This window comes from Prunus avium, chromosome 3 (assembly GCF_965620075.1).
Source record: "Prunus avium chromosome 3, drPruAviu1.hap1.1, whole genome shotgun sequence".
NCBI classification, from domain to species: Eukaryota; Viridiplantae; Streptophyta; class Magnoliopsida; order Rosales; family Rosaceae; genus Prunus; species Prunus avium.
The window spans coordinates 37379064-37402146 of record NC_142286.1 but is presented as its reverse complement, the minus strand read 5'-3'; the positions used below and the strand labels follow the sequence as shown (position 1 = coordinate 37402146).

The following is a 23083-nucleotide window of genomic DNA, read 5'->3' as shown; positions in this document are numbered from 1 at the left end:
AAGAGTTTCCAGATTGTGTTATCCAGCAAAGTAAGAAGTTAGCCTAAGAATACAATTCTGTATAAATAAATGCTCAGCAATATCTTTACCGAATGCAGCAGCTTATAGCATGGAAAAATAGAAGGCACATGTAAAGACTAAAGGCAACAGAATTTGCATTAAGAAACTAACTACATTGGTATTCTTAAACATCAAAGACATAAAATGAAAAGGCTAACTAAGAAAGAATCGAATAGCAAAGCATGCAGCCTTGAAAAATACAAGGCACTGCTGCTAGTGTGTGTTGGAAAAACACAACTTCACCATGACGTTTGCCAGCTCAAGCCATACTAGAAAACACGAAGTTTGTACATTTTCTTGATTTTTCTTTTGTTTATATACTCCAACTATAATCTTGCAAATGACTATAAATTTGATTTAACACCACAAAATAATTAAACCAAAGAATACAAGACAGGGCAAAATGAGATCGGAGTGCACTCATTCTTATCAATTGGTCTGCGATTAAAACATCACATGGAACCGCAATACAAATAAGGAAACTAATAGACAAATAGGTTGAAATCCTCAGGCCAAAACATGACAAAATATCATAACACATAGATGAAAGTTTCGGAAGAAAGAAAGATTGTCATAACAACTAAAATTATCAAAACAGAAAGCACGTTTCGCTCATAACATCTTCTTGCCACATCTCTTTTGACTAACTCAAATCGAAACCTAAAATATCAGATACGCTAGTGCCCATGCAGTTCTAAGAACTCCATAGTTCATGGGGTGACCACAATCCGCCCAGCAACTTGGTCAAGATCCCGTTGACCGCTTGATGTGATTCTCCTCCCACTGTCACAAGCAGAGACAACATGTAATCAGAAACAATGTCGCAACTCAAGCCAATGTTGTTAAACAAAACTTAAGTCCAGAAACAGTTTCGAGTTGAGATATAAACACAGAACTCACCCCTTTGGGTCAAGGTCGACGATGTTCATTTTCTGCAACTGTTGTAGTATATGTCGGGCAATAGCACCACTGCTCTCGCAGAAATGTGGTGGACGGCTTCCATTCCTCTTGCTTCCACCGTAAATCCTACGGAAGGCACCAACACCAAGACCTCCCCTCAAGTAGATCTTCCTTGCAATGGAGGCTGTGCCATATTGAATGTTACATTGTCAATAGCAGAAACAAGATGTAACATATACCCATAAGTAGGAGGGCATAATGAAAAGAGAGGGAATGCTCACCAGCTCTAACATAGTACCAGTCAGGATCATAAGGAGCCAGCTCCTTGAATGTTCCAGTCTTGACAATATCAGTCCAAGGAGGAAGCTCAATCTGCTCAAAACCATAGGAAGGAAATAAAATAAGAAAAGATGGAATGGAAATGGCGCAAAAGGGGCATAAAGCTATAAACTTATATCATTTCAATAATCTGAAAAACCCAAAAGTAACATAAGTGAAACAAAATTCTTCAATTGTCCACAAATTTATCAGAGCAGCTATTAAACAAATATTCAACAAAATCATCCAGCACTGCATAATCTACAACAATGACTTGTTACTTCACAGAGACATGATGCGTTATTCAATTTTTATTAGTTTAAATAGCTGTAACACTCAAATCATATTAATGTCCAGTAAAAAATATCCAACAAAACCAGTAAAATCCACAACACCCATATACAAGGCAAGATTGAATCAAACACATATGGGAAACAAGGCAAATTAGATGCCTCAGAAAAAAGCGTGAGATTGTATTAGCCATGGCATAGCATACTCACTATAAATCATCTACGATTTCCCGAAACTCGTGTAAAGTTTCGAGCTTTCTTTGTTTTTTTATAAGAAAAATTGATAACAAAGCAACAAAGGCGAGAGAACAAGGTTTTCTGTTTCATTTTCCCGGAAGCTAAAGAAGGGGTTCGGAAGCAAAGATACCTTGCCAGATCGCTTCAGATGAGCGGCGTAGGCCTTAACGAACTCGTGTGGGGACACATCTTTCACAGTTTTTGCAGTCGCCATAGCTCGAAATCAGAGAGAGCAATGACTGAGGAGGCTGACGAAGAAGATGGCTCTCTCTCTCTCTCTCTTTTCTCTCTAGGGTTTCTCATTCCGCTTTCGCAATTTATTTATAGCTCTCTCGTTGCATCAATTTGGGCCTCACTATTAGGGTCCAATAGCTGAGTTTGACCGGAATTAATGGGCTTTTATACTGAAAGTTTGGGCCCAATCTGTTTTATTCAATACCCAATTAAATTTTTCTGAGTCCAGGTGGACAACAAACGACCCGACGTCGTTCTCATGTGGTTTGGCTTCCTACTTGAGCAGTGGCATCCTGCAATTGTAGTTCGCAATTTCGCCATCTCTAGTTTCCCCCAAACCCAAACCCTAGAGGCTCTCGCAGAGAAAGCCATGGCGATTAAGCACCTCCTAACAACCATAGCTCGCCGTCGGCCGCACAGACCCCCGGCCGCTCTCACCGTAGCCGTACGATCCTCATCAACCTCACCCGCCGTCGCTGAGTCACCTTTGGCCCCATCCTTACCCTCGCCTCCTCCACCATCCGCTATGATCTACGACCGCTTGGCCGAGGACGTCAAATTGAAGATCAGGAGGCTCGAGAATCCGGACCCGAGGTTCCTCAAGTACGGGTCGCCCCACCCGAGTATCGCGGACCATACCCACATCCTCACCGCACCCGAGACACGTGTCACCACACTCCCCAACGGCCTGCGAGTCGCCACCGAGTCGAACCTCGCGGCCCAGACGGCAACCGTCGGGGTCTGGATCGATGCTGGGTCGCGGTTCGAGAATGACGCGACCAACGGCACCGCGCATTTCTTGGAGCACATGATCTTCAAAGGGACCGACCAGAGGACAGCGCGTCAGCTCGAGGAGGAAGTCGAGAACATGGGAGGTCACTTGAATGCGTACACATCGAGGGAGCAGACCACCTACTATGCCAAGGTGCTGCAGTCGGATGTGCCCAAGGCGCTCTCTATTTTGGCTGATATCTTGCAGAACTCCAAGTTTGATGATAACCGGATTCTTCGCGAGCGCGAGGTGATTTTGAGGGAAATGGAGGAGGTAACGTCTTAAAAACGAAAACTTTGGAAAGTTGGGGTCTTGGGTTTTCTGGATTAATGGGGATAAGTGATTTTAATTTATGGTGTCTGTGGATTTGAATGTTTTGAGTGTTAACTAATGTTGATAGTAACTTTGTATTAACATGAAATCTGGGAACCTACTATTTTGTGGTCAATTGTGTATTTAGGGGTGTTTATAGGTTCCTGGTATATGCGTGATTCGGTACACGCCTATAAACATGATGCTGTTTATGGATTATTTGGTCCATACTGTTTTCAAGTGCATGTTTTAATATCATTCCTTTGGTGCTGCAGGTCGAGAAACAACCCGATGAAGTTATTTTTGACCATCTGCATGCAACTGCATTCCAGTACTCTCCTCTAGCCAGAACTATTCTTGGACCTGCTAACAATATTAAGACTATCTCCAAAGAACATCTTCAAAGCTATATCAAAACTCACTATACCGCACCCAGAATGGTAATTCAAATTATGATAATTTTTTTTAAGTTGTTGTCCTTTTATGTAGTAGATCATGCACCTGGTGTAGTCATCGTTCTTTGTTATTACTCTACATGACACATAGATAATCAGGAATTTGGTTTTAGAAGTGATTATCCTGTGGCTTATTTGTTTGTGATCTCTATTATAGGTTATTGCTGCTTCAGGAGCTGTTAGGCATGAAGATATTGTTGAGACAGTTAAAGGTTTGTTTACAAAATTGTCAGGAGATCCAACCACGGCTAGTCAGTTGGTTGCAAAAGAACCTTCCTTTTTTACCGGTTCTGAGGTAATACATATATCCTGGAAAATTACTTTTCTCTTCTGTTAAAATGTTTTTGCTTTCTCTTACAATATGCATTTCTATTAATGTTGTGAAAATCAGGTCAGAATGTTTGATAGTGACTTGCCTTTGGCACATTTTGCGGTTGCATTCAATGGAGCATCTTGGACAGATCCAGACTCTATTCCCCTAATGGTCATGCAGGCTATGTTAGGTTCGTGGAATAAAAATGCTGGTGGTGGAAAGCACATGGGGTGAGCACTTACATGATTTTAACTTCTATGGATTGAATACTTGATGTCAACCTTTATGTGTTTATGTCTTGGAAGAACATGCAATGATTAGTTTTGGCTACCTGTAAAACAGTTCAGAGCTAGCACAACGGGTTGCCATAAATGACATAGCAGACAGCTATATGGCTTTCAACACCAACTATAAGGATACTGGCTTATTTGGTGTTTTTGCTACTGCTAAGGTGAGGGTGCCATCTGTAATAACTTTCCTTGTTCAGATAATTTATTTCATTATAAAAAAAACCTTTTTGACTTCTTATTCTGGTGTGTAGTATCTTTGCTCTATTTGGATGCCGATAAACACCAATGTGTGTCTGATTATACATTAACAACCAGTCATTAATATACTTTTATGACTTATATTGTGTTTTCTTTTTATTTCAGCCGGATTGCTTAGATGATTTGGCCTACTCAATAATGTATGAAATAACCAAATTAGTTTATCGAGTTTCAGAAGCTGACGTGATCCGTGCTCGTAATCAGGTAGCACTAGATTTCTAACTCTGCCCCAATACTAGATTCATCCTTTCTAATGCTTTGTATGTTTGTATTTGTATATTTTTGTCTGTATCCAGTATAAAAATGATGAAACTGTCATGTTTCAATTTAGCTGTTTCATGTTATTGCTATAATATCCATTGCCACTTAAGTTTGTTCCTTTTCTGGCAGTTGAAATCTTCCCTGCTCCTTCACTTGGATGGAACAAGTGCTGTAGCTGAAGATATTGGGCGCCAGGTACACTTTTTCCTTCCGATATAGAAAAATGATGAGAGCAATCAGGTTTGAACAATTGGAGTTGGCTAATATTATCTGCCCACCTGAGATCCGGGTTGATTCCCTAAATGAGTATAGAGGCATTATTAATTAAGACTATGTCATAGCAGATCATTACCTGGAATAATATGGTATATGTTAACCGGTTCACTAGGTGCTGGATGAACTGTTCTGACTAATGTTTTTGTGCCTTAATTGAAAACATGAAAACTGGTGTTGATCGTTGTTGACTAGTTCTATTGACAGTGTAGTAGACTTCACAAGAAATAATGTGTTTTACCGGAAGCTGACCCGGTCTCCGTTGCATATTCTGAATTGTTATTTATTGTTTTGCAGCTACTTACATACGGTCGAAGAATCCCATTAGCCGAATTGTTTGCTAGAATTGATGCTGTTAATGCAAGCACCATCAAACGTGTTGCAAACCGATTTATCTATGACAGGGTAGGACTACAATCTATTATGACACGTCTTAAGTGCTAATACATTATTCTGTATTCTCCCAACCTTTGTCAATCAAAAACTGAACACTCATACTTTCTTTTGTTGGTTGGTCTCTGCAGGATATTGCAATTGCTTCCATGGGTCCTGTCGGGGAGTTGCCCGACTACAACTGGTTCAGACGCCGGACCTACTGGAACAGATATTAGTTTCGCTTTGCCTTGATTATTTCATAATTGCCTTTCATGATCTATATGGTCTTGGAATATTTTGTTGCTATGATGCAATTTAATTATTGGTCTTGGAGAGAGCTTTTAAGGCTGCTGTAATTTTTTCCCCCCAAAATATGTTAGGCTCTCTTTTTGTAACTTTGCATTTGTCATAAAATAAGCATTGCTGCGTCTGTGAATGGTAACTGCGACATAAAATTTTCCAAATGTGTTTGTATTACTGAGCGCTGCAAGTTACTTGTCGATGAACTCAATATATTTGGTGACCTACATGTATTTTCTAGTCCTTTGGCACCAATATTTTTGGCTACAATTAAATGGTGGAATTGATTGGTAGCTCAACTGCTACTTTGTTGGAATGAAGCGAATGAGCTGGCTTTTTATTTGCTTGATGGTCGAAAATTATTTTTACCAAATTCATAATTTACCGATCAAGAATGAAAATAGTTATTGGGACATTTGGGAAGTTCCAGGCGCGTACAAAACTCGTGAGGCCTGTAAGTTCAAAATCCCTCCATCCCTTGGCTGAGCCGTCGGTAATTACAATCGAACAAGCTCAAAGCTTTTGTCTGGTGATGATTGGATCCGGCCAATTGTACTCTACATAAGCTTGATCAACATACCAACAAGTATTAAATGAGCACCAAAGAGAAATGCATATTTGCAGTGATAAAAAATTGATGGTGATAATTTGATAACAGTAAAAATGAAAAATGCAAGGAGCTCACTTCATTTCAGTCGTTGCAGTTGGAGTTGGAGGGAAACCAACACAATGTCCCCAATGAATGAGAGAGAGAGAGAGAGAGAGAGAGAGAGAGAGAGAGAGAGAGAGAGAGAGAGCGCGTGATTTGTTAGCGGTTAGTTAAGAGGGTGGGTATTTAAATTATTAGTCTCGCTCGCTCGCTAATTCTCTCTCGCATTGGAAGTATCGGAAGACAAGCAAACGCTTTCTAAAAACCCACATAACCTTTGGGGTTTCTCAGATTTCTCAGACCAACACCTCTTGGATCTCATCGCCCACTTTCCCCACCCCTACAAATCTAACCCCATTCGCCTTCAGATCCCATTCCCAAAAATTTCACACCTTTTGCCTTCCCCCATTTCCAATTCTTCCGTCTCTGTGGCAAACAAGCTTGCTAGCTTTTCTTTGCTTTGCTTCACATAACGAACACTCCAATGGCTTCCTTCACAGTCCCGTGCCCCAAAGCATGCTCTGCCCCCATGGCTCGCCTTGGCTCTACTGCCCAAACTTCGCACCCGCAGCAGCACCTGCTTTCCTTTCACAACTGTCTCAATCGCTGTCCCATTCCCTCTCTGCAGATTTCTGGGCTTCAGGTTTGGTTAATTCGACAGACCACCTACTTTACTCCACTTTGTGAATGTAAATTTTTTCATTTTACGAGTCTTCCTTGTTAAATTTTGCTTCTTTTCTCTTACCCTTGTTACTTGCCATATCCTGTCCTGTTCAGCCGTTAATTATGGATTTCTCTTATGTTCGAAATGGGTTTCATATGTATATGGTTATATATGCATCATGTGTAACACATATAATATATAAGAAGCTGACAGTTGGTGGGTATGCATTGAAATTGATGTAGTTGAAGAATTGATAGCTGCATCACATGTAGGATTTTGATTGAGTTGTAACCCAGAAAGGATTCTAGTCAAAATGATGTCTTTCATGTACACCTGCAAGTTACGACCGATTAATGATCACCATAGTCATATACTGTACTGTCATTTATCTATAGCTTTTTGTTGCAGCGACAGTTCTATGTACAGTGAAATGTTGCTGCTATTCCTTTTTCCTTTTTTCTGATCATATGGTTGACTTGTGTAGAGCCCCATCAGGAAGCAATCTGCTGCCTGGAAGGTGCAGGCACAGCTTAGTGAGGTAACCTGTTTGCAATAAGTGTAGTACATGAATTTGATTGGAGAACATTGTCATCAATGCATAATAAATTTCTTTCTAAATCAAGGTAACTGAGAAATCGTCGAATTCTGCACCCATAAATAACACCAAGTCTGAAGATGGATCACTGGAAGGGAAAGATGAGTCTACTGAAAAGCGTTCCAGCAATATTCCAGATGCATCATCAATATCAGCATTCATGGCTCAAGTATCAGACCTGGTTAAGTAAGTTGCAGCGGTTTTCTTTCGTAATTTATATGAGCAACTGTGTGTCAGACGTACATTTTTTTTATTAATTAAAATGAGGTCATTTTCATGAGCAGGTTAGTGGATTCAAGAGATATTGTGGAGCTCCAAATGAAGCAACTAGATTTAGAGCTAGTGATAAGAAAGAAAGAAGCCTTGGAGAAGCCAGCACCACAAGCTCCTATGGCTCCACTACCAGCACATTATCCTTATGCCATGCTACCACCTCAACAAGCGGCAGCCCCAGCAACAGCTCCTGCTCCAGCAAGCCCTCCAGCAGCAGCAGCACCTGCATTACCCGCCCCTGCAAAGGCTAGCACATCTTCTCACCCTCCACTGAAATGTCCCATGGCTGGAACCTTTTACCGTAGTCCTGCACCTGGTGAACCATCTTTTGTTAAGGCAAGTGTCTGTGTTACTTATCTTTTAAAGCTTGAATTCTGAGAGAGATGGCAGAAGACCATTCACAATTTTCCTCATCATACATATCATTACTTATATTAGGAGTTCTGAATGTTCAGGTAGGGGATAAAGTTCAGAAAGGTCAAGTCATTTGCATCATTGAAGCCATGAAGTTGATGAATGAAATTGAGGTATGTTTTTGCATTGAAATTATTTTGGCTTTTCTTTCATTTGAAATGTATGTTGCTGTACTCTCAATTATTTGTCCCTCTCTTTCTCTTTAGGCTGATCAATCTGGGACAGTAACTGAGATACTGGCAGAAGATGCAAAACCAGTGAGTGTAGACACGGTAAGTAAACTCTCCCTCTTTCACATATACATACACGCAGACACAAACTCACTACTCGCTCATGATCTTTATCTAAGTGATTTGGCCTCCTCCATGCAGCCTCTTTTTGTCATCGTACCATGAGCAACTTGGGGAAGAATTTTTTGAAGGATTTTGGTGATAGACACTCTTTGAAGATGTTTTATTCTCGAAGGACACTTTTTGATACTATTTATGTTCCCTTGTAACTTAAATTTTAATAATGTTTGTTTCGATTCTGGAAAACCCTCGCTATTCACATTTTTAGAGTTTTAGGACATTGCATGGTTCTCAAAGATGACAGGCAATGAGCTATCTTGAAACGTTATGTTAATCCTCTTTAAGAAAGTAATTAGAAAGTTTGCCATGAAACTTTCCTATAAACAAGTCCCTTATTTTGTTATATTAAAACTCAATTTATTGTGTACATTCAGCTTCTATTTTTATTGTTCGCAAAATAGTCGCTACAATTTCAAGAACAACCAAAATACTCTACAAAAATGAAGTGAATTAAATCAAAATAAGATGCCATTAGTTTAAATCTTGGCAGCTTGTTTTAAATTGGTTTCTGATTGAAAATGTGTCAAATCTAAATGCAAGAGCACATCCAATTTATTTCAATTTTGCTAGGTAGTTTGGTGCAGATACAAAATTGGTCCCTCTTACATAGATAACAACGCCGCGTCTAAAACCATAAACAAAAAGTTGACCAAGGATGAGAAACAATGATGAGGTTTCTGTCTGATGTCACCAGAGAAAGAGTCAATTGGAAGGGAAATTTTCCCCTTAAATTTGCTACATTACGGCCCAGAAGGTTCGGCTACATTATGATTAAACTGCAAAAAAGAGGCTCAAACAAAACATTAATAAATGAAAAATTAATACATAAAACAGCTGAATTACATTCACAAAAAGAATGCGGTTACTACATCTCCAGGCAAATTACAAAAGATGGAAAAGGTAAGAGAAAGCTCTACTCTACTGGATTTCTCTACCGTTTCCATAAATCTATTCTTTCTGCTCTCATTATATCCCTATATCTATTCCTTTCTCCTAAAACATGTACAAGTTAGCCTACCCTGTCATATACTTGACTACTATAACCGCTGTCGACTTCTACTGTAGTTACCTCTCCTCCCACTATTACTCAGCCTCCGAGCCCCACCTGTCCAATCTTCATCATCATCATCACCGTCATCATCTCCACCTACAGATTTCCGTCCTTTTCTGGGGGCCGGACGTTTTCTCTTGATGTTGGCTGTGTAAGTAGAGTAATCAACAGTATCTTCCCTCAACGCATTCTTGAATTCCTGTAAAATGATGATACCAGTCAGAAATGATGTATGGGCTTGAAGGCCAACTTCCAGTGACATATAGGGGAGAGAGAGAGAGAGAGAGAGAGATATGCATATATATATGCATAATGTCACAGCTCAAGTACCTGATATCTTTTTACCAATTCTTGATGTGTTGTAGGCAAGGTGGTGTGTGTTTCACTGAGGTCAAAAGGAATGTTCTGCCTGGAGAGAACATCTCCCGGTTTAAGGGGATCAGCTGGAGAAAAGGCCTGGTTTGAAAGAAAAGTTACAGTTTTAAAAAAAAAAAAGGTCCATAAATCACTGTAATACAATCTACCTAGAGTTATCTAGTGATTGCTTACCTGGCACCTTGCATCATTCAGGCTATACACAATCTTTAGGTGTCTCTTTAGTTTCAAAAGAAGCTGCAATGCAATAGCTGCCAGGCAGTCCGCCTGCAAAAGCACGTCAAACAATATTTGCAAGAAATTACAATCAATGAAAGATTAACTGAGCAGCAAACCCTAACCATGCCAATCACAGTCTCTCCCCCGAGATTTTTTTTTTCGGGCTTGTGGAAAATAAAGTCAGTACAGGACTACAAGAGGTTTGAAATACCTGGATCTTCTGTTCATCATCTTTTGAGAAGCCATGGGAACTGCCAGATCCCGTAACGTGCATGTTTGCCCCCAAAGGGGTAGTTTGATTTGAGACAGACTGATCAGCTGGCTCTCGTTGTATTACCCCATTCCACTGCATTGTTAGCATATAATTTGTAACGGGTTGAAACACTGGTTCTTGTTGAATTGTCCCATTCAAATCCACTAATGTCGTCCCTCTTTGAAAAGGCTGAGCAGCTGGGTCCTCTTCAATTATGCCATTCCCATGAGGCGCACCTCTTTGTAACAGATGCAAGGTTAGAGCTTTCAGTTTTGCTTCAAGCGCTCCAGCCCTAACTTGTATTACTCTATTTATAGAAAAGACCAAATAAAGCGGCTCATCAGGTGTTGTGAACGGTAGCAACGCAAGTATTTCTGTGCAGTACCTGTATAAAGAAATCAACTTTCAAGTCAGCATCCTCAGTCAGCTTATATGAACTTCAAGACTGGCCGACAATAATTGAACTCACATTAGGAACGGGACGACTGAAGTTGTCCAGCAAGTATTATCAAACTTGCGAACAATCGAAGACATAAATTTGTTCCTCGAAGCCCGGTTAGCACGAATAAGCTTATAGATTCGAGAAACCCCTACTCTTGCTTGAGCAAGAGAAATACTATCACATTTTCCCTTTGCATTTCCCAAAGCCTTTGTTGGAACTTTTTTGTTCTCCTGTTCAGAACTGGTAGTAATGGACTGTATGAAAGTGAACGACATTTGAAGGCCATCCCCCAGGCGGCTTTCAAAAAATGCTGGGTACCTAAAAAGATCCTTCAATTAGAAAGCACAAGCAAATATAGGTGATTACAAGAAGTCAAAAAGCATCGAGAGGAGAATACTTTTCATTCATATTCATCAGCAAATGATGAGCTAATTTCGAATTGCCCTCCAGAGGATCTGTTTCGAGTGCAATAAGGTATGGAACACAAGTAATAGGATGCACAAGGCCTTGCCGCAGCACAACTTCAACAATCTGCATTTATATTGGTAAATAGTATAGATAAATTAACAAAACTTCGATGTAACATTGGGACCATGCTACTTGAACCAATTTTTCCTAACTAGTTTACCGGAAATCAGTAGAAATACATAAATAAATAAAAATCAAATTCTCAAATACATAATATCCTTTCCTCCACATAATCTCAGGAGTTAGCTGTCAACAAGACTCTGGTTCAAGCTCCAGATTTATAACACTATTAGAAGGAGAAAATCACAAACACTAGCCAGGAACATAACATGGAAGCCCTATGCTCACCTTAAGTGCAGATTGGCGAACTTGTTCATTAAGGTCCAAACATCTCGCTAACATATTATCCCAATACAACTGAACTATTCCACCACAGATATTAGTATCCCCAGCACCTGCAGCAACAGATACAGCATTGCCACCTTCCACAGAATATTGAATCACATTATTACTGGCTGCATCCGTTCCCATTTGACTTTCAGCATCAAGGAGATATTCATATATGTTTTGCAATGCTTGCATCTGGTCCCCCAAAAAAAAAAATCAGTGAACAGATAAACATTGTAGTCAAAATCAAGGGACATTATTACCTTAAGACGAACATCAGAGCTAGAAGAGAATGTTGCCTCTAATATTTTCCCGATATCTTTTTCCAACATATATTCAGGCCGAGCTATTAGAACAAAGCCCAATGCCTGCAAATGTCACAATGCAACATTACTACATTTCATTGTAAAATCAGGCTTTTTACATTTCAAGATCAAACCTGGAACTTTACAATTCAAGATTAAAAAGTTCTTACCTGTAATGACCGAACCTTTATGACAAAATCTTCCACTAGAAGATATTTTTTAAACAAGCTGAGACTGCTTACAACATCACTTGTTTTGTCAGAGTTACTTGGCAAACAGTTGCCATAACGGATAAGCAATCCAAGACAGAAAAGAGACCGCCCCACTTGCTGAAATTAGCAAAAATATAAAATTGTTAAAATTTAATTCCTAATTACATACATGTAATTTATGTACAGGTATGTTTGAATGTCTGAACTATCAACTGTGTACCAACCAGTTATTGGTTTGAGATTAGAGCTAAACATTAGAATTGTTCTTGAAAAGAAGCAATACACATCAAGAGCGTATTAAATATGGATCATCAACCTTGAAGCACAAGGAACTAAAAGCCAAGATGCAAAGGGCTATGCAGAGAGCTCAAAATAAGACAATGACATAAAACCTCCCCTATCAAAAATACTTGTTAACAACTGGGCTTTCCTTGCAAAACTTTGTTTAACTCAACAACCAAAGGATACATAAAACCTGACAAGATAGTGCCTCATGCAAGTAAAATACACCACTAAGCTTACTTTGCAACCCAAAACTACAAAGTCCTACATATAACTGCATTCTTGAGTATTCAACACTGTAGCTACCCGGTACTGAAAGGAGGGCCTGAACTTTCACCCTAGTCTCAGTTTTGCTCCTTAACTTCTTGTTAGAACGATGCACCCCCAGAACTACAAGGATGTCACTTATTTAATTAGTAAACCTTAATTTATGGCATCTATGACATGTATAGTGTGCATAAGGTTTCCGAACATCCTCGATTGAACACCACATGAGCAGTATAATTGGCAAGTTCACCTTTGTGGTTCATTCTGAATTTCTATTGAGTAATAATACAAATGCATAGTTATGCACAAAATGGTAAATTCACATATCATGAGATCTATGTAGTGCTTGAAATATTGGGCACACAAGTGTAACTCATAGGCAGGTGGGCCCACCAATTCGTTAGTAATAAGAGAATCTATGTAATAAAGGCATCTCTTCCATCCCGTAATGGAACACGGAGAATGTTGCTCAAATTAGAAGTTTAGGGACCAAATCAACAATAGGGTCAGACTTCAGGGTATAAACCAGAAGAAAACCCCATCTATAAAATCTCTAATACATGTACTACTTAAAAGCGAGCAAACGTATGTTAGACATTTTCAAGCATGGGGCCAGAACTGCACAATACTAATAATATACTCCAAGGGATTAGACAACTAGAATCTTAGGAGCTTAATAACTTCACCAAATCAAAATCAACTCATCCTGGCGGGCATATAAATATCTAGATATTTAACATTTATCCCAGCAACGAATATTGTGCCAATGCAATTTAAGTAACTACATATATAACCCATTTACACATAATTCAAGTTAACAACCTGCTTGTTATCTACTGCCTGAGCATCCAAACGTTTGAAGAACAGCTGAATAAGATTCTCCACTATAGCAGCACCTTTTCCTGCCACTTTACTCACAGCACAGAGGCACCTGTAATGAGGAGAAAAATCAAACCTAGAAGACATCCAAATCGGCAAAGAAATGCAACTTCAACAATTATTAGTAAAAGAGAATGTCTGACAGCGAAAGCCTGAACATGAACTTACTTGATGCAAGCATGAACAACTGTCAAGAAGGAATGCCGAAGAATCATGTTCTTTAAGTCTTGTTCAAGTTCTTCAACAACACTTTGTGGTAACTTTCGTACCAAAGGCAGAACAGCATCAATTATAAAGATTATGCTCTCCACTAACTGTGCAATCACTCGACTATCAGCCTGAACACAAGACAAACCAAATTAAAATGCAGGCATGATGTTTTCCTTTACTTTCTTGTATAGGTCTGCACCTTCCGACCAAAAAGAAAAAAGAAAAGGCATATAATCAATTGCCCAGTCTAAACTGAAAAATGAAAAGATTATTGTAATATTTAATACAGATACTACAATCAAATTGCCCAATTAGAATTTGAACAATCTCTTGGGGAAGAAAGTCCTAACGTGTTTAGTAGGTAAGATCTTCAACAATAACTTTTAGGATAACATATTCGACCTCCATTAAAAGAACAAAAATTTCAGTCAACGCTATTGCTCCTTTTGTTTTAGGATAACATACCAAGTCAAACAAAATCTTCTCAAGGTGCTACAAAAATAAAATTAGAATTGATATAATGAGATGCAGTTAACCTGACTCTTTAGATAAGGCTGAAGAGTGACCACAAACTGGGAAGGGTCAGAAGCTGGTGCACAAAGTGTTGGATCCACAACACAGAATGCATGCAAAGCTAGCACATATGGAAGCGTCCGCCTCTCTCCTTCCTGGATATTCATTTCCTCTACCTGACAAATAAGAATTTCTGAACATTCAGATTTAAATATCAACCAAATTGTTTTAACAAGTCAAAAAGATGGGGGGAAAATACCTGCAATATCCTTTCCAGTAAGCACTTGCACATTAACTCACAGCGCTTGCGTACAGATGCAAGTGAGACAGGGTTTATCCCAATAGCTTTAACTGATTGGGGAAAAAAATCAAGGGCTAAGTTGCGTTTAATGACAGTCACAAGAAGTTGATGACTTGGCATCCTCCTCAACATCTCAACAATCTGTTCAGTTTTTTTAGCCACCTCCAATGGAACAGAGCTACCATCTCCAAAGAACTGAGTTTGTGAACCAGTAGGTTCCTCAAACCAGAACTCATAAAATGTCTTGCAAACAATATCCTGTGGAAGAGGAAAAGAATAAAAACTGCGACCTAGTCAAGAACAAATAAATTTTTATGCTTGTATTTTACATGTCATCAATCCTTAATCCAACGCATTATTCGCTTCAGAATTACCTGTATACTTGATTCGTCGTCACCAATACGGGAGATGATAGCAATGCAAGCTTTTGTAAATTCGGAGAAGTTTGCATTTGAAACGCACATATCTCGTATGATTTTGATAGATCGTTTTCGAACACTTACTCCAGTATCTTTGATTCTCTCAGCAACCTTCTCAAAATACTAAAAGAAAATGTGGAGAAGATGAAGCAAAATGCGTTAATAGGGAATGTACGAAGAACTTAGTAGGTTTAGAGATCAATTGAGCACACCTTCAAACCAACATCAGGATGAGAAGCAATATGCCTCCCTACAAGTTCCAGTGCTGCTTCTCTGACAGAAATTGCTGAATCACAAAACCTTCCTTCAACAGCTGATTGAACGCGTTTGTCTCCTAGCACCTGCGGATCAGCTTCTACAATTATACTGACCTGCTCATCATATTAAGATATTAAGACATTAAATTCTGCCAACATAGCCATAAAATGAATTCTCAATTTCCATTTCAAGGATTAAAAGTCCAAGAATATATTTTTTCGCTTACCGCTCGTAAAGCCTTGGCCCTAATTACAGGTGAATTCTCCATTAAACTTGCCTGAAATCAACTAAATTGTCAAAATAGAGATTTTATTATATAATAAATCAGGGAGTAAATGAAAAAGCTTACTAACCAGAAGCAAATGAAGAATCTTATCAAACCCTCTGGAAAAAGAGTTTTTTTGTCCCAATGCTAAAGTAATCTTCTTGACTGAATCCCTTGTCAATAATGAAAAAACTGTCCCAGAATCCCGCACTATTTCTTTTGATTTCAGTCTAGCAAGATAGTACCTGGACTTCTGCTGTGATTTTGGATCATCCTTGTACCACAACAAGAGATAAAACCTGTACAACATGCATAGTTTTACGATGTAAACAATGGAACCACAAAGTTAAGATGGGATGAGGTTCAAAGAGTACATACCAGCGAACAAAGAGATGCCCATCATCAGCTGATGCGGCATCTTGAAGGTAATTCAAAAGCATCTGCTGGACAACCTCAAGTTTTGTAATTGAAAAAGCAACTTCAGTGTTTCTTCCTGAACGATTACGATCTTTTGTCCCATCATCTTTGCATTGTGACTTGCAGTAAGATTGTAAAACAAGAAGTTGCTTCCTGCAGAGGCATATCTGACAGTGCCAACTTCGATTCGGAACTTCATATTCTCTTACTCCCATGCAATCAGCATGAAACATTCTCTGACAACCTTGACATACAAAGAAATTTTTTTCAACCCTACCATCTAAACAAACTGAGCATGCATTTTTTGGATCAGTCTGATCATCCCCATCCGCACTAACCAACTCCTGTAGTATCCAAAATTTGTCCTTACTGCAAAGGGCAGAATCACGCTTCAACCTCGCAGCAATTGTGCCAAGAAGGTCAATCGCCATGGTACGTGCACCTATGTCTTTAGATTTCAGCCCGGCATTCTGGAGTAACAAGACACATAGAACCTGCAAATAAATTGACTTCAACATGATGACATTTTAATACAATTAAAGATATTACAGTCTACACAAGTCACGCATATATTTTACCTCCAGAATAGGAGCCGAAGCGGGATATTCAGGTAAATTCAACGTTGTCAGCAGATCAGTAACAAGATTCTCCATCATTACTTTCAACTCCGAAGCTTCCTGAGTCTTCGCACTAGCAAAACGCTGAAGTACACGAGTCCAAAAGTGGCAACACGCCTCTGTTGCTGCCTCATGGCCTTTAGTTGGATAATCGGCATCGAGAGAAAGTTCTAAGATGGAATTACCACTTGATTCCTGCCTTAACGGTTCAGGAAGGTTTGCACTATAGTGAACCAACTGAATCAGCAAAGCAGTGATCATTTGAATCTGCCTTTGCTCTTCATCAGGTAGGTGATAGGCTCTCAAAGCTCGCTTTGAGAACGGTAACTTCCAAAGCAGCTGAATTAATTCATCTATCACATAAGTCCGATGCTGAGTGTATGAATAGAATATCTGTACCACCAACAATGAACTACAAGTTTCAGAGTAAATAACATTAAAATGCATATGTGCATGAAAATATGTATAGGTATGTGCAAACAATAGCTGCCAAGAGGATATGAATAGTGCAGATCTGTACCCCACTGATTAAACCCATTGCCTTCAGTTGCAAGAGCTGGATATTATCCACCATGAATGTTGTAAAGCTTGTTTTCACTAGTTGTAAGATGCAACCATCTGACAATCTTTCTATTAACAACAAATCCTTGAGTAAACCAAGAATGGTGCACATTTTCTGAAGAATATTATTCACAGCAGCAGAGACCCTACCAAGGCAAAGATGTAAGGAACAAGACAACACCTAAATTTTTTTATACAAGGATCTAGTAAAAAAAAACCAACCACATAGGAGCAGAATATAGATAAGCACACCTGTTAAATGACGATTTATGCACTTTAACAGTCTTGATACTGCGTCGTTTCTTGCTTGCTGAACCAATTTCAGCATCAGGGTCTTCATCTTCCTCAACTGTTAATATATTGAAAAATACTGTCACTCAAATCACATAAGTTGAAAACAACTGCTCCTGAAAATGCAGAATGATTGAGCAAGACAATATACAGAATGGACAGAGTTGTGTATACAGAATAATATGTTAAAATACGTATGAAAAACTCAGGAACATATGAATGTAGTGGGTTAAGGAAACCCCACCTTTTCAAAAACAAAAACAAAAAAACAAACCTTCAAGGGACCCATTTTGACTTGGCCTATGCAAAGCACGATATGATGGATCATAAGCACACATAACATCCATTATCTGATGCCTGGAAAACTCCAGAATTCTTTCAATGATCTGATGTACACAAATTAGAATTACTTACCTTTTTTATAATCGTAAAAAAATAAATCATAAGATACGAAGTTACACATATAATGGATATCCACAAAATGTAGAGAGATCCTTAGCATAAAGTGTGTACCTCTTCTTTATATAGTTGTTTTGGCATCTGGTTATGAGCCATTACTGCTAAAGCTGCATGAATGGACTCTAGTGCACAATTTATTGATGAAACCACATCTGAATTTGACTGACATATTGAAGAGAAAAGTAATAAATGAAAGTGATCATGAATACCTATTAAAATGAAAACTCCAAATATATATGTATATAGAATTGAGCGCATAAATTTCAACCATAATGAAAATACTATATAACAAGTTTATAAATTAAACTAGTGTTATAACCACTGCCAAATGAGTGAAACTATTTCTCTATATTTCTTCCTCCCTCTCTTTCCTGATTATTCCCATTATTACTCTGACCATTTATCACTCCCCAAAACTGTTCCCATTGCTCTCTCCAGTCTCCATTACTACCAAATGAAATTTATACATAATAAGTAGTCTCCTCCAATTGCTCAGATGCTTAATACATTCTCTATACTGATAAACATTTTTTTCTCCGTAATTATTTTAATCTCCCTAATGTTTCTGCCCAATATGGTGATAAATAGGAAAACATAGGGTCAGACAAACAATGATTCAGATAACAAGACCATTATAAGATGAAATTTAAAACAATCAATATATTGCAGGGCACCTAAGTAACATCATTACTAGCATCGAGATTCTAAAATCAGACCAAAAAATAAATCATGGAGAAGCAAAACTAAAAATAGCACAAGCTTTCAATGAAAATATAAAAAAGAAGAAAAGCACAAAAGCCTGAAGAAATGTAGTTTAAGAAGTAAACTACCACAACAGCTATGAAGAAATGCACAAAAGCCTGAAGAAATGCAGGGCATAAAACAAGCTCACCTGCTCACATTCACTTATAGACAAGCCTTCAGCTCGATGTATCTGATGATCTAAAATCCTTAACAATCTAACAAAAGAATCTACAGGGACCAAATGTAGAAGCCTCTTTGCTCGAAGAGACATTATTTCATTTGCAAGCACTCTAAGATCAGAAAGAGGCATAGATAACCACTCAGCTTCTTCCCGATCATCACTGAAAATTTCAGCTCTACCGCAGAAATCCTCCACCAACTCACAAAAGCGTCCAATGATGGCGTCTAAATAAGATTTTGCAAAATAAGTCACTCACATGAATACTGAAAATGAAAATGTGAGATCATGCTTGAGAGAGAGAGAGAGAGAGAGAGAGAGAGAGTTCTAAAAGCCAATAACAACCTTGAATTGCAGTCTGATCTGGTCCGACTGATGACATAACAACATCACTATCTTTTTTCTTGGCTTTCGGTTTTCTAGAAGATGGTGTAGATACGTCCTGCAATTTCATCTTCTAGATTAGGAAACAAGGAGGGGGGAAAATGATTATCAACTGCCAAATAGATCTACACGTACATTAGGAGGAATATCATTGAGCTGATTATTGTTAGTTGCACCATAGTCTCTTTGAGCATGTCTGGTTATAGGCACACTGGGCTTGAAGGGCTTCTTGTCAGGTACTGTACTACTGCCAGGCATTTGCCCCTTAATAGGACCTGAGAAACTTGAACAGTGCAAGAAACAATAAGCACAGAAACATTAAATCATATAAGAACAAAACATCATAAAGCACAATTAATTCTTCTTAGGAACAAAACAGTGTATGCACTTGCCCCTTAATAGGACCTGAGAAACTTGAACAGTGCAAGAAACAGTAAGCACAGAAACATTGAATCATATAAGAACAAAACACCATAAAGCACAATTAATTCTTCTAAGGAACAAAATAGTGCATGTAATATCTAAAGATATTTACTCAATTCACATCTATACATAGAGCAAACAGGAGACAGATCCTGGAAATTCACCATGAATCCTTTGAACTACATCAAGTAGAAAGAAACTAGTTTTTTTTAGCTTCAATTAAACTACTTTGTTTTGAATAGTAAGTGAATACCATATGCATGTGTAAAAATATCAAGTACTACTCTCTAACTTTCACTACTTGTGCCTTGATACCAAAAAAGAATAAATATTAATTTTATCATATCTGATCAATACTGTTGCTAGTAAAAATAAAAAATAATATTTTCTCATTTCTAGTCATATAATTTTTAGCATTTTGTTCATTGTTATCAGTATATTTACCAATGAAATGAAATGATGCATATTCTTCTTTTCAAAAAAAAAAAAAATTAAAATTGAGATGTATTCGGGCTCTCATTATTGTAAAATATGCATACTGTCGGCAAAAATTCTTGCACCAGACAGATGTGATTGCATTACTCAATGAGGTTATAACCTATGTGGAGGCTTATTAATTATATAATGAAAAATGGCTCTCGCACTTATCCCTGCATATTAAAAACACAATCCATTTATGGATTGATTACTTTTATTTTATTCTGGGAAAAACAGATCCCACTACTTTCCAGTTCTAGCCAAAGCAGCAATACAGAAATCCTAAGTAACAAGTAGGCAACCAAAAAATAGCATCTAAAGAAAAATCAAACACAAGCATGAGCATAAAAACTTATAATCAAAGCAGGTACGGAGCAACTAAATACTTGGTTTACCTGGACTATTGTACTCAAATGCTTCTGGATTGTACTGAAGAACTTCATCATGAAGTTTTAAAGGTTCGATATAACCATATGGAACTAAGCTAGAATCTTCTCGAAGGTTCCTGTACATGATACCATATATGAGCAATAACAAAGAAAAAGCAAAAACAAAATTCAAACTAAATCAAACCAAAAGAACTCGATAGAAATTTTTACAAACACAGTCCCTAATCTATTCGGGTTTTAATCTAAAATAGAATCCTTGAGTACAATTTATTAAGTAGTAAGAACTAGCCACGTTATTCCAAATCACGTGTCACCACCAAATTCACATTTTACAAACTCGTCGCATTAGTTCAAACACGTACACGTTGTGCTTCCTGTTATCTCAGTCATTAGTGGAGAGGGAGAGAGAGAGAGAGAGCACTAATTTTAATCAATAACCATTACTTTGTTTCAAATTATTTAAACCACTTCATAAAAACCGCAAAATCTACGAGTTCACGATCTTTTTTGGTCAAGCTACGAGTTCACGATCAAAACCTACTTCATCAGAAAAACCGGAAAATTGACATATTAGCACACAGCAACAATCAAGTACGCCAAATTTCAAATCGTAACTTAGAAAGTGAACAAAAATTTCAACTCCAAGTAACATCGCGTACTTCTTTCATTCAAATTTCAAAGTTAAACCTGGAAATGAAAGCGTTGCGCAAAGCACAGAACACACTTACAAGTAAGAGACGTCAGTTTCTCGAAGCAGATCAGCAATCCTACTGGAAAGAGCTGCGTCAGGGTGATTCAACCACGCACTGTTTCGAATCGGCTCGTCGAACAGCCGTAGGTCCTGATCAGATGCGCCGCAGAACACCGGAAGCGAAGGCAAAGGCAAGCATGGAGCGACTTCCGAGTGCACTGTGTTCGAGAGGCTGATGCCCCAGTGAGCCGAGCCGGAGCTCGAACTGGAAGTGACTGGATAACTCATCGATTGCTTAACCGGTGAGTTCGCGATTGGCACTGCAAGGGCATGTATCGAGAACGAGGTGGAGTGGCAGGGGTTGTAATTAAGCTGAAATCCAGGGGTATTTTGGCGGGAATTAGGGTTTTGGTTGCAGAGCGAGGGAGATGAAGAACGTTTTGGAGCCCTAGAGGGACAGATTGGGAAGAGAAATTGAGAAGGCAAATGGCGGGGAAAGTGTGTGAGGAACTGAATTTTCGGGCTTTTTGGGGGGGAATAATAATAATGGATTTGGGTGTTATAGAACAGATAACAGAGTCGCAACTGTTGCAATTACATAAATGCCCTCGAGGCACTGTATGAACTGGCGAGTTAGCTTCCTTCGGAAGGCTCTCTCTTTTTGAGTTTTTGGCGACGGAGGATTTTGCTGGGCTAGATTTGAGCGAAGTTCAACTTACCAAATTACGGAATTACCCTTGACCGGCAATCTTTGATTCTCGACCATAAAAGGCTGATGAAGGTCAACAACACAGATTGTATGAAGGTCAAATAGCACAAAGATTGTGTGTAGTCCTTTTTGGTCTTTCCGGCTGTCCCAGCGGAATAAGAGGAGTTGACACTGAATTAATACATTGCGCGGAAGGAGTGATCCTACTGTAAATTTAAATTAATACTTTTTTGTTCTTTGAATTTTGAAGTATTACCGTTTGAACGACCGTTAACCGTTAATAAATCAAAACTCACTATAAAATCCACGCTCATAAAAGATTGTTATTAAGTGAAAAAAATTATAAACTTACCATAAAGCGGTAATATAGCGAATGATCATAGCATTCTTTATTAAACTAATTCAACTGAACTTTGTGTTTCCACAAACATGTTAAATACTTTGATATAGCAAGGGCATATACTTATCTATTTTTGAATCAAAGCAACACTATTTGTACCACAATTTTTTTCTACTTTAATTTTCAAATTATTGCAGCGTTCAATACATAATACATATAAATAATAAAATTAAGGTTATGTGCTCAATATGATAAATACTTTTTTTTGGGGGAGGGGGGAAGTCTAGGCGTGGCAAGGTAGCAAGGCAACTCCTATCTTTCTCCATGAAACCCAAAACACCCTCTGCTGCCCCATTAAGCACATGTAGCTCAAATCCTTCGTGCTCTCCATCCTAGCAAGACAGTCAGAAGAAGCATGGTTTGATTCCATTGACTAAAGAAGAGTCTAAAGTATTTTCTCTGGTGCAGAATAATTGTTGGATGTGAGTGGTTGAACAATTGGTACAAATACAATCAGTCAATCGGCCACTCACATCCCACAACGATCCCGCACCATTTATCCACACATTGGGAAATTATGTGTATGACATAAATACATGAAGCACATAATATTGGAGAAGGTTGACTTAGTCCCCATATGGAAAATTGAGAAGGTTGACTTAGGGGCAATGGGATGACATATAAGACTAGTAATTGTTTACACA

The 23083-nt window shown here is 38.4% G+C and overlaps 4 protein-coding genes across 5 annotated transcripts; 2 read left to right on the top strand and 2 right to left on the bottom strand.

Annotated features, from left to right (window-relative positions):
• Positions 1–558: 558 nt before the first annotated feature.
• Positions 559–2111, bottom strand: LOC110750284 (Ribosomal protein S19e family protein). Its single transcript, XM_021950586.2, has 4 exons — positions 1936–2111; positions 1242–1332; positions 961–1144; positions 559–843 (listed from the first exon to the last, which is right to left on the bottom strand). The coding sequence occupies exons 1-4, from the start codon at positions 2017–2019 to the stop codon at positions 771–773; spliced, it is 432 nt and encodes a 143-aa protein (XP_021806278.1). The 5' UTR covers positions 2020–2111; the 3' UTR covers positions 559–770.
• Positions 2112–2328: 217 nt separating this feature from the next.
• MPPBETA (Insulinase (Peptidase family M16) protein) lies at positions 2329–5888 on the top strand. Its single transcript, XM_021950686.2, has 9 exons — positions 2329–3084; positions 3399–3563; positions 3736–3873; positions 3970–4121; positions 4234–4342; positions 4545–4643; positions 4830–4895; positions 5271–5378; positions 5498–5888. Exons 1-9 carry the CDS (start codon positions 2410–2412, stop codon positions 5582–5584), a joined length of 1599 nt encoding a protein of 532 aa, XP_021806378.2. The 5' UTR covers positions 2329–2409; the 3' UTR covers positions 5585–5888.
• A 533-nt stretch (positions 5889–6421) lies between these two features.
• On the top strand, positions 6422–8905 carry LOC110750375 (biotin carboxyl carrier protein of acetyl-CoA carboxylase 2, chloroplastic). Its single transcript, XM_088250037.1, has 7 exons — positions 6422–6940; positions 7446–7504; positions 7590–7742; positions 7841–8165; positions 8285–8356; positions 8450–8515; positions 8615–8905. Exons 1-7 carry the CDS (start codon positions 6782–6784, stop codon positions 8636–8638), a joined length of 858 nt encoding a protein of 285 aa, XP_088106163.1. The 5' UTR covers positions 6422–6781; the 3' UTR covers positions 8639–8905.
• Positions 8906–9396: 491 nt separating this feature from the next.
• On the bottom strand, positions 9397–21980 carry EMB2773 (PHD finger family protein). Of its 2 annotated transcripts, XM_088250347.1 has the most exons (28): positions 21368–21980; positions 20646–20755; positions 19486–19625; positions 19312–19408; positions 18937–19193; positions 18099–18206; positions 17860–17971; positions 17547–17643; positions 17254–17440; positions 16695–17126; positions 16078–16610; positions 15788–15998; positions 15661–15711; positions 15389–15547; positions 15132–15299; positions 14716–15015; positions 14480–14632; positions 13902–14071; positions 13677–13785; positions 12264–12422; positions 12052–12156; positions 11750–11983; positions 11331–11464; positions 10961–11251; positions 10450–10876; positions 10194–10286; positions 9975–10100; positions 9397–9843 (listed from the first exon to the last, which is right to left on the bottom strand). In XM_088250347.1, exons 1-28 carry the CDS (start codon positions 21616–21618, stop codon positions 9631–9633), a joined length of 5427 nt encoding a protein of 1808 aa, XP_088106473.1. In that variant the 5' UTR covers positions 21619–21980; the 3' UTR covers positions 9397–9630. The 2 variants fall into 2 exon arrangements, with proteins under 2 accessions (XP_088106473.1, XP_088106474.1); XM_088250348.1 differs by lacking the exon at positions 21368–21980 and having other exon boundaries at positions 19486–19633; positions 20646–20760.
• Between the last annotated feature and the right edge of the window lie 1103 nt (positions 21981–23083).

Bases quoted from the DNA above. Each gene is read 5' to 3' on its own strand.
- LOC110750284 (XM_021950586.2), bottom strand. From the start codon at position 2,019: ATGGCGACTGCAAAAACTGTGAAAGATGTGTCCCCACACGAGTTCGTT. The intron at 1,145-1,241 runs GTGAGCATTCCC...AATATGGCACAG, and splicing joins CTGGTACTATGTTAGAGCTG to CCTCCATTGCAAGGAAGATC. The intron at 844-960 runs GTGAGTTCTGTG...TGCTTGTGACAG, and splicing joins GTCGACCTTGACCCAAAGGG to TGGGAGGAGAATCACATCAA.
- MPPBETA (XM_021950686.2), top strand. From the start codon at position 2,410: ATGGCGATTAAGCACCTCCTAACAACCATAGCTCGCCGTCGGCCGCAC. The intron at 3,085-3,398 runs GTAACGTCTTAA...TTGGTGCTGCAG, and splicing joins TTTTGAGGGAAATGGAGGAG to GTCGAGAAACAACCCGATGA. The intron at 3,874-3,969 runs GTAATACATATA...TGTGAAAATCAG, and splicing joins CCTTTTTTACCGGTTCTGAG to GTCAGAATGTTTGATAGTGA.
- LOC110750375 (XM_088250037.1), top strand. From the start codon at position 6,782: ATGGCTTCCTTCACAGTCCCGTGCCCCAAAGCATGCTCTGCCCCCATG. The intron at 7,505-7,589 runs CTGTTTGCAATA...AATCAAGGTAAC, and splicing joins GCACAGCTTAGTGAGGTAAC to TGAGAAATCGTCGAATTCTG. The intron at 8,516-8,614 runs GTAAGTAAACTC...TCCTCCATGCAG, and splicing joins AACCAGTGAGTGTAGACACG to CCTCTTTTTGTCATCGTACC.
- EMB2773 (XM_088250347.1), bottom strand. From the start codon at position 21,618: ATGAGTTATCCAGTCACTTCCAGTTCGAGCTCCGGCTCGGCTCACTGG. The intron at 17,644-17,859 runs GTTTGTTTTTTT...ATATATTAACAG, and splicing joins TCAAAATGGGTCCCTTGAAG to TTGAGGAAGATGAAGACCCT. The intron at 15,016-15,131 runs GTAATTCTGAAG...CCTCTTCCACAG, and splicing joins ACGACGAATCAAGTATACAG to GATATTGTTTGCAAGACATT.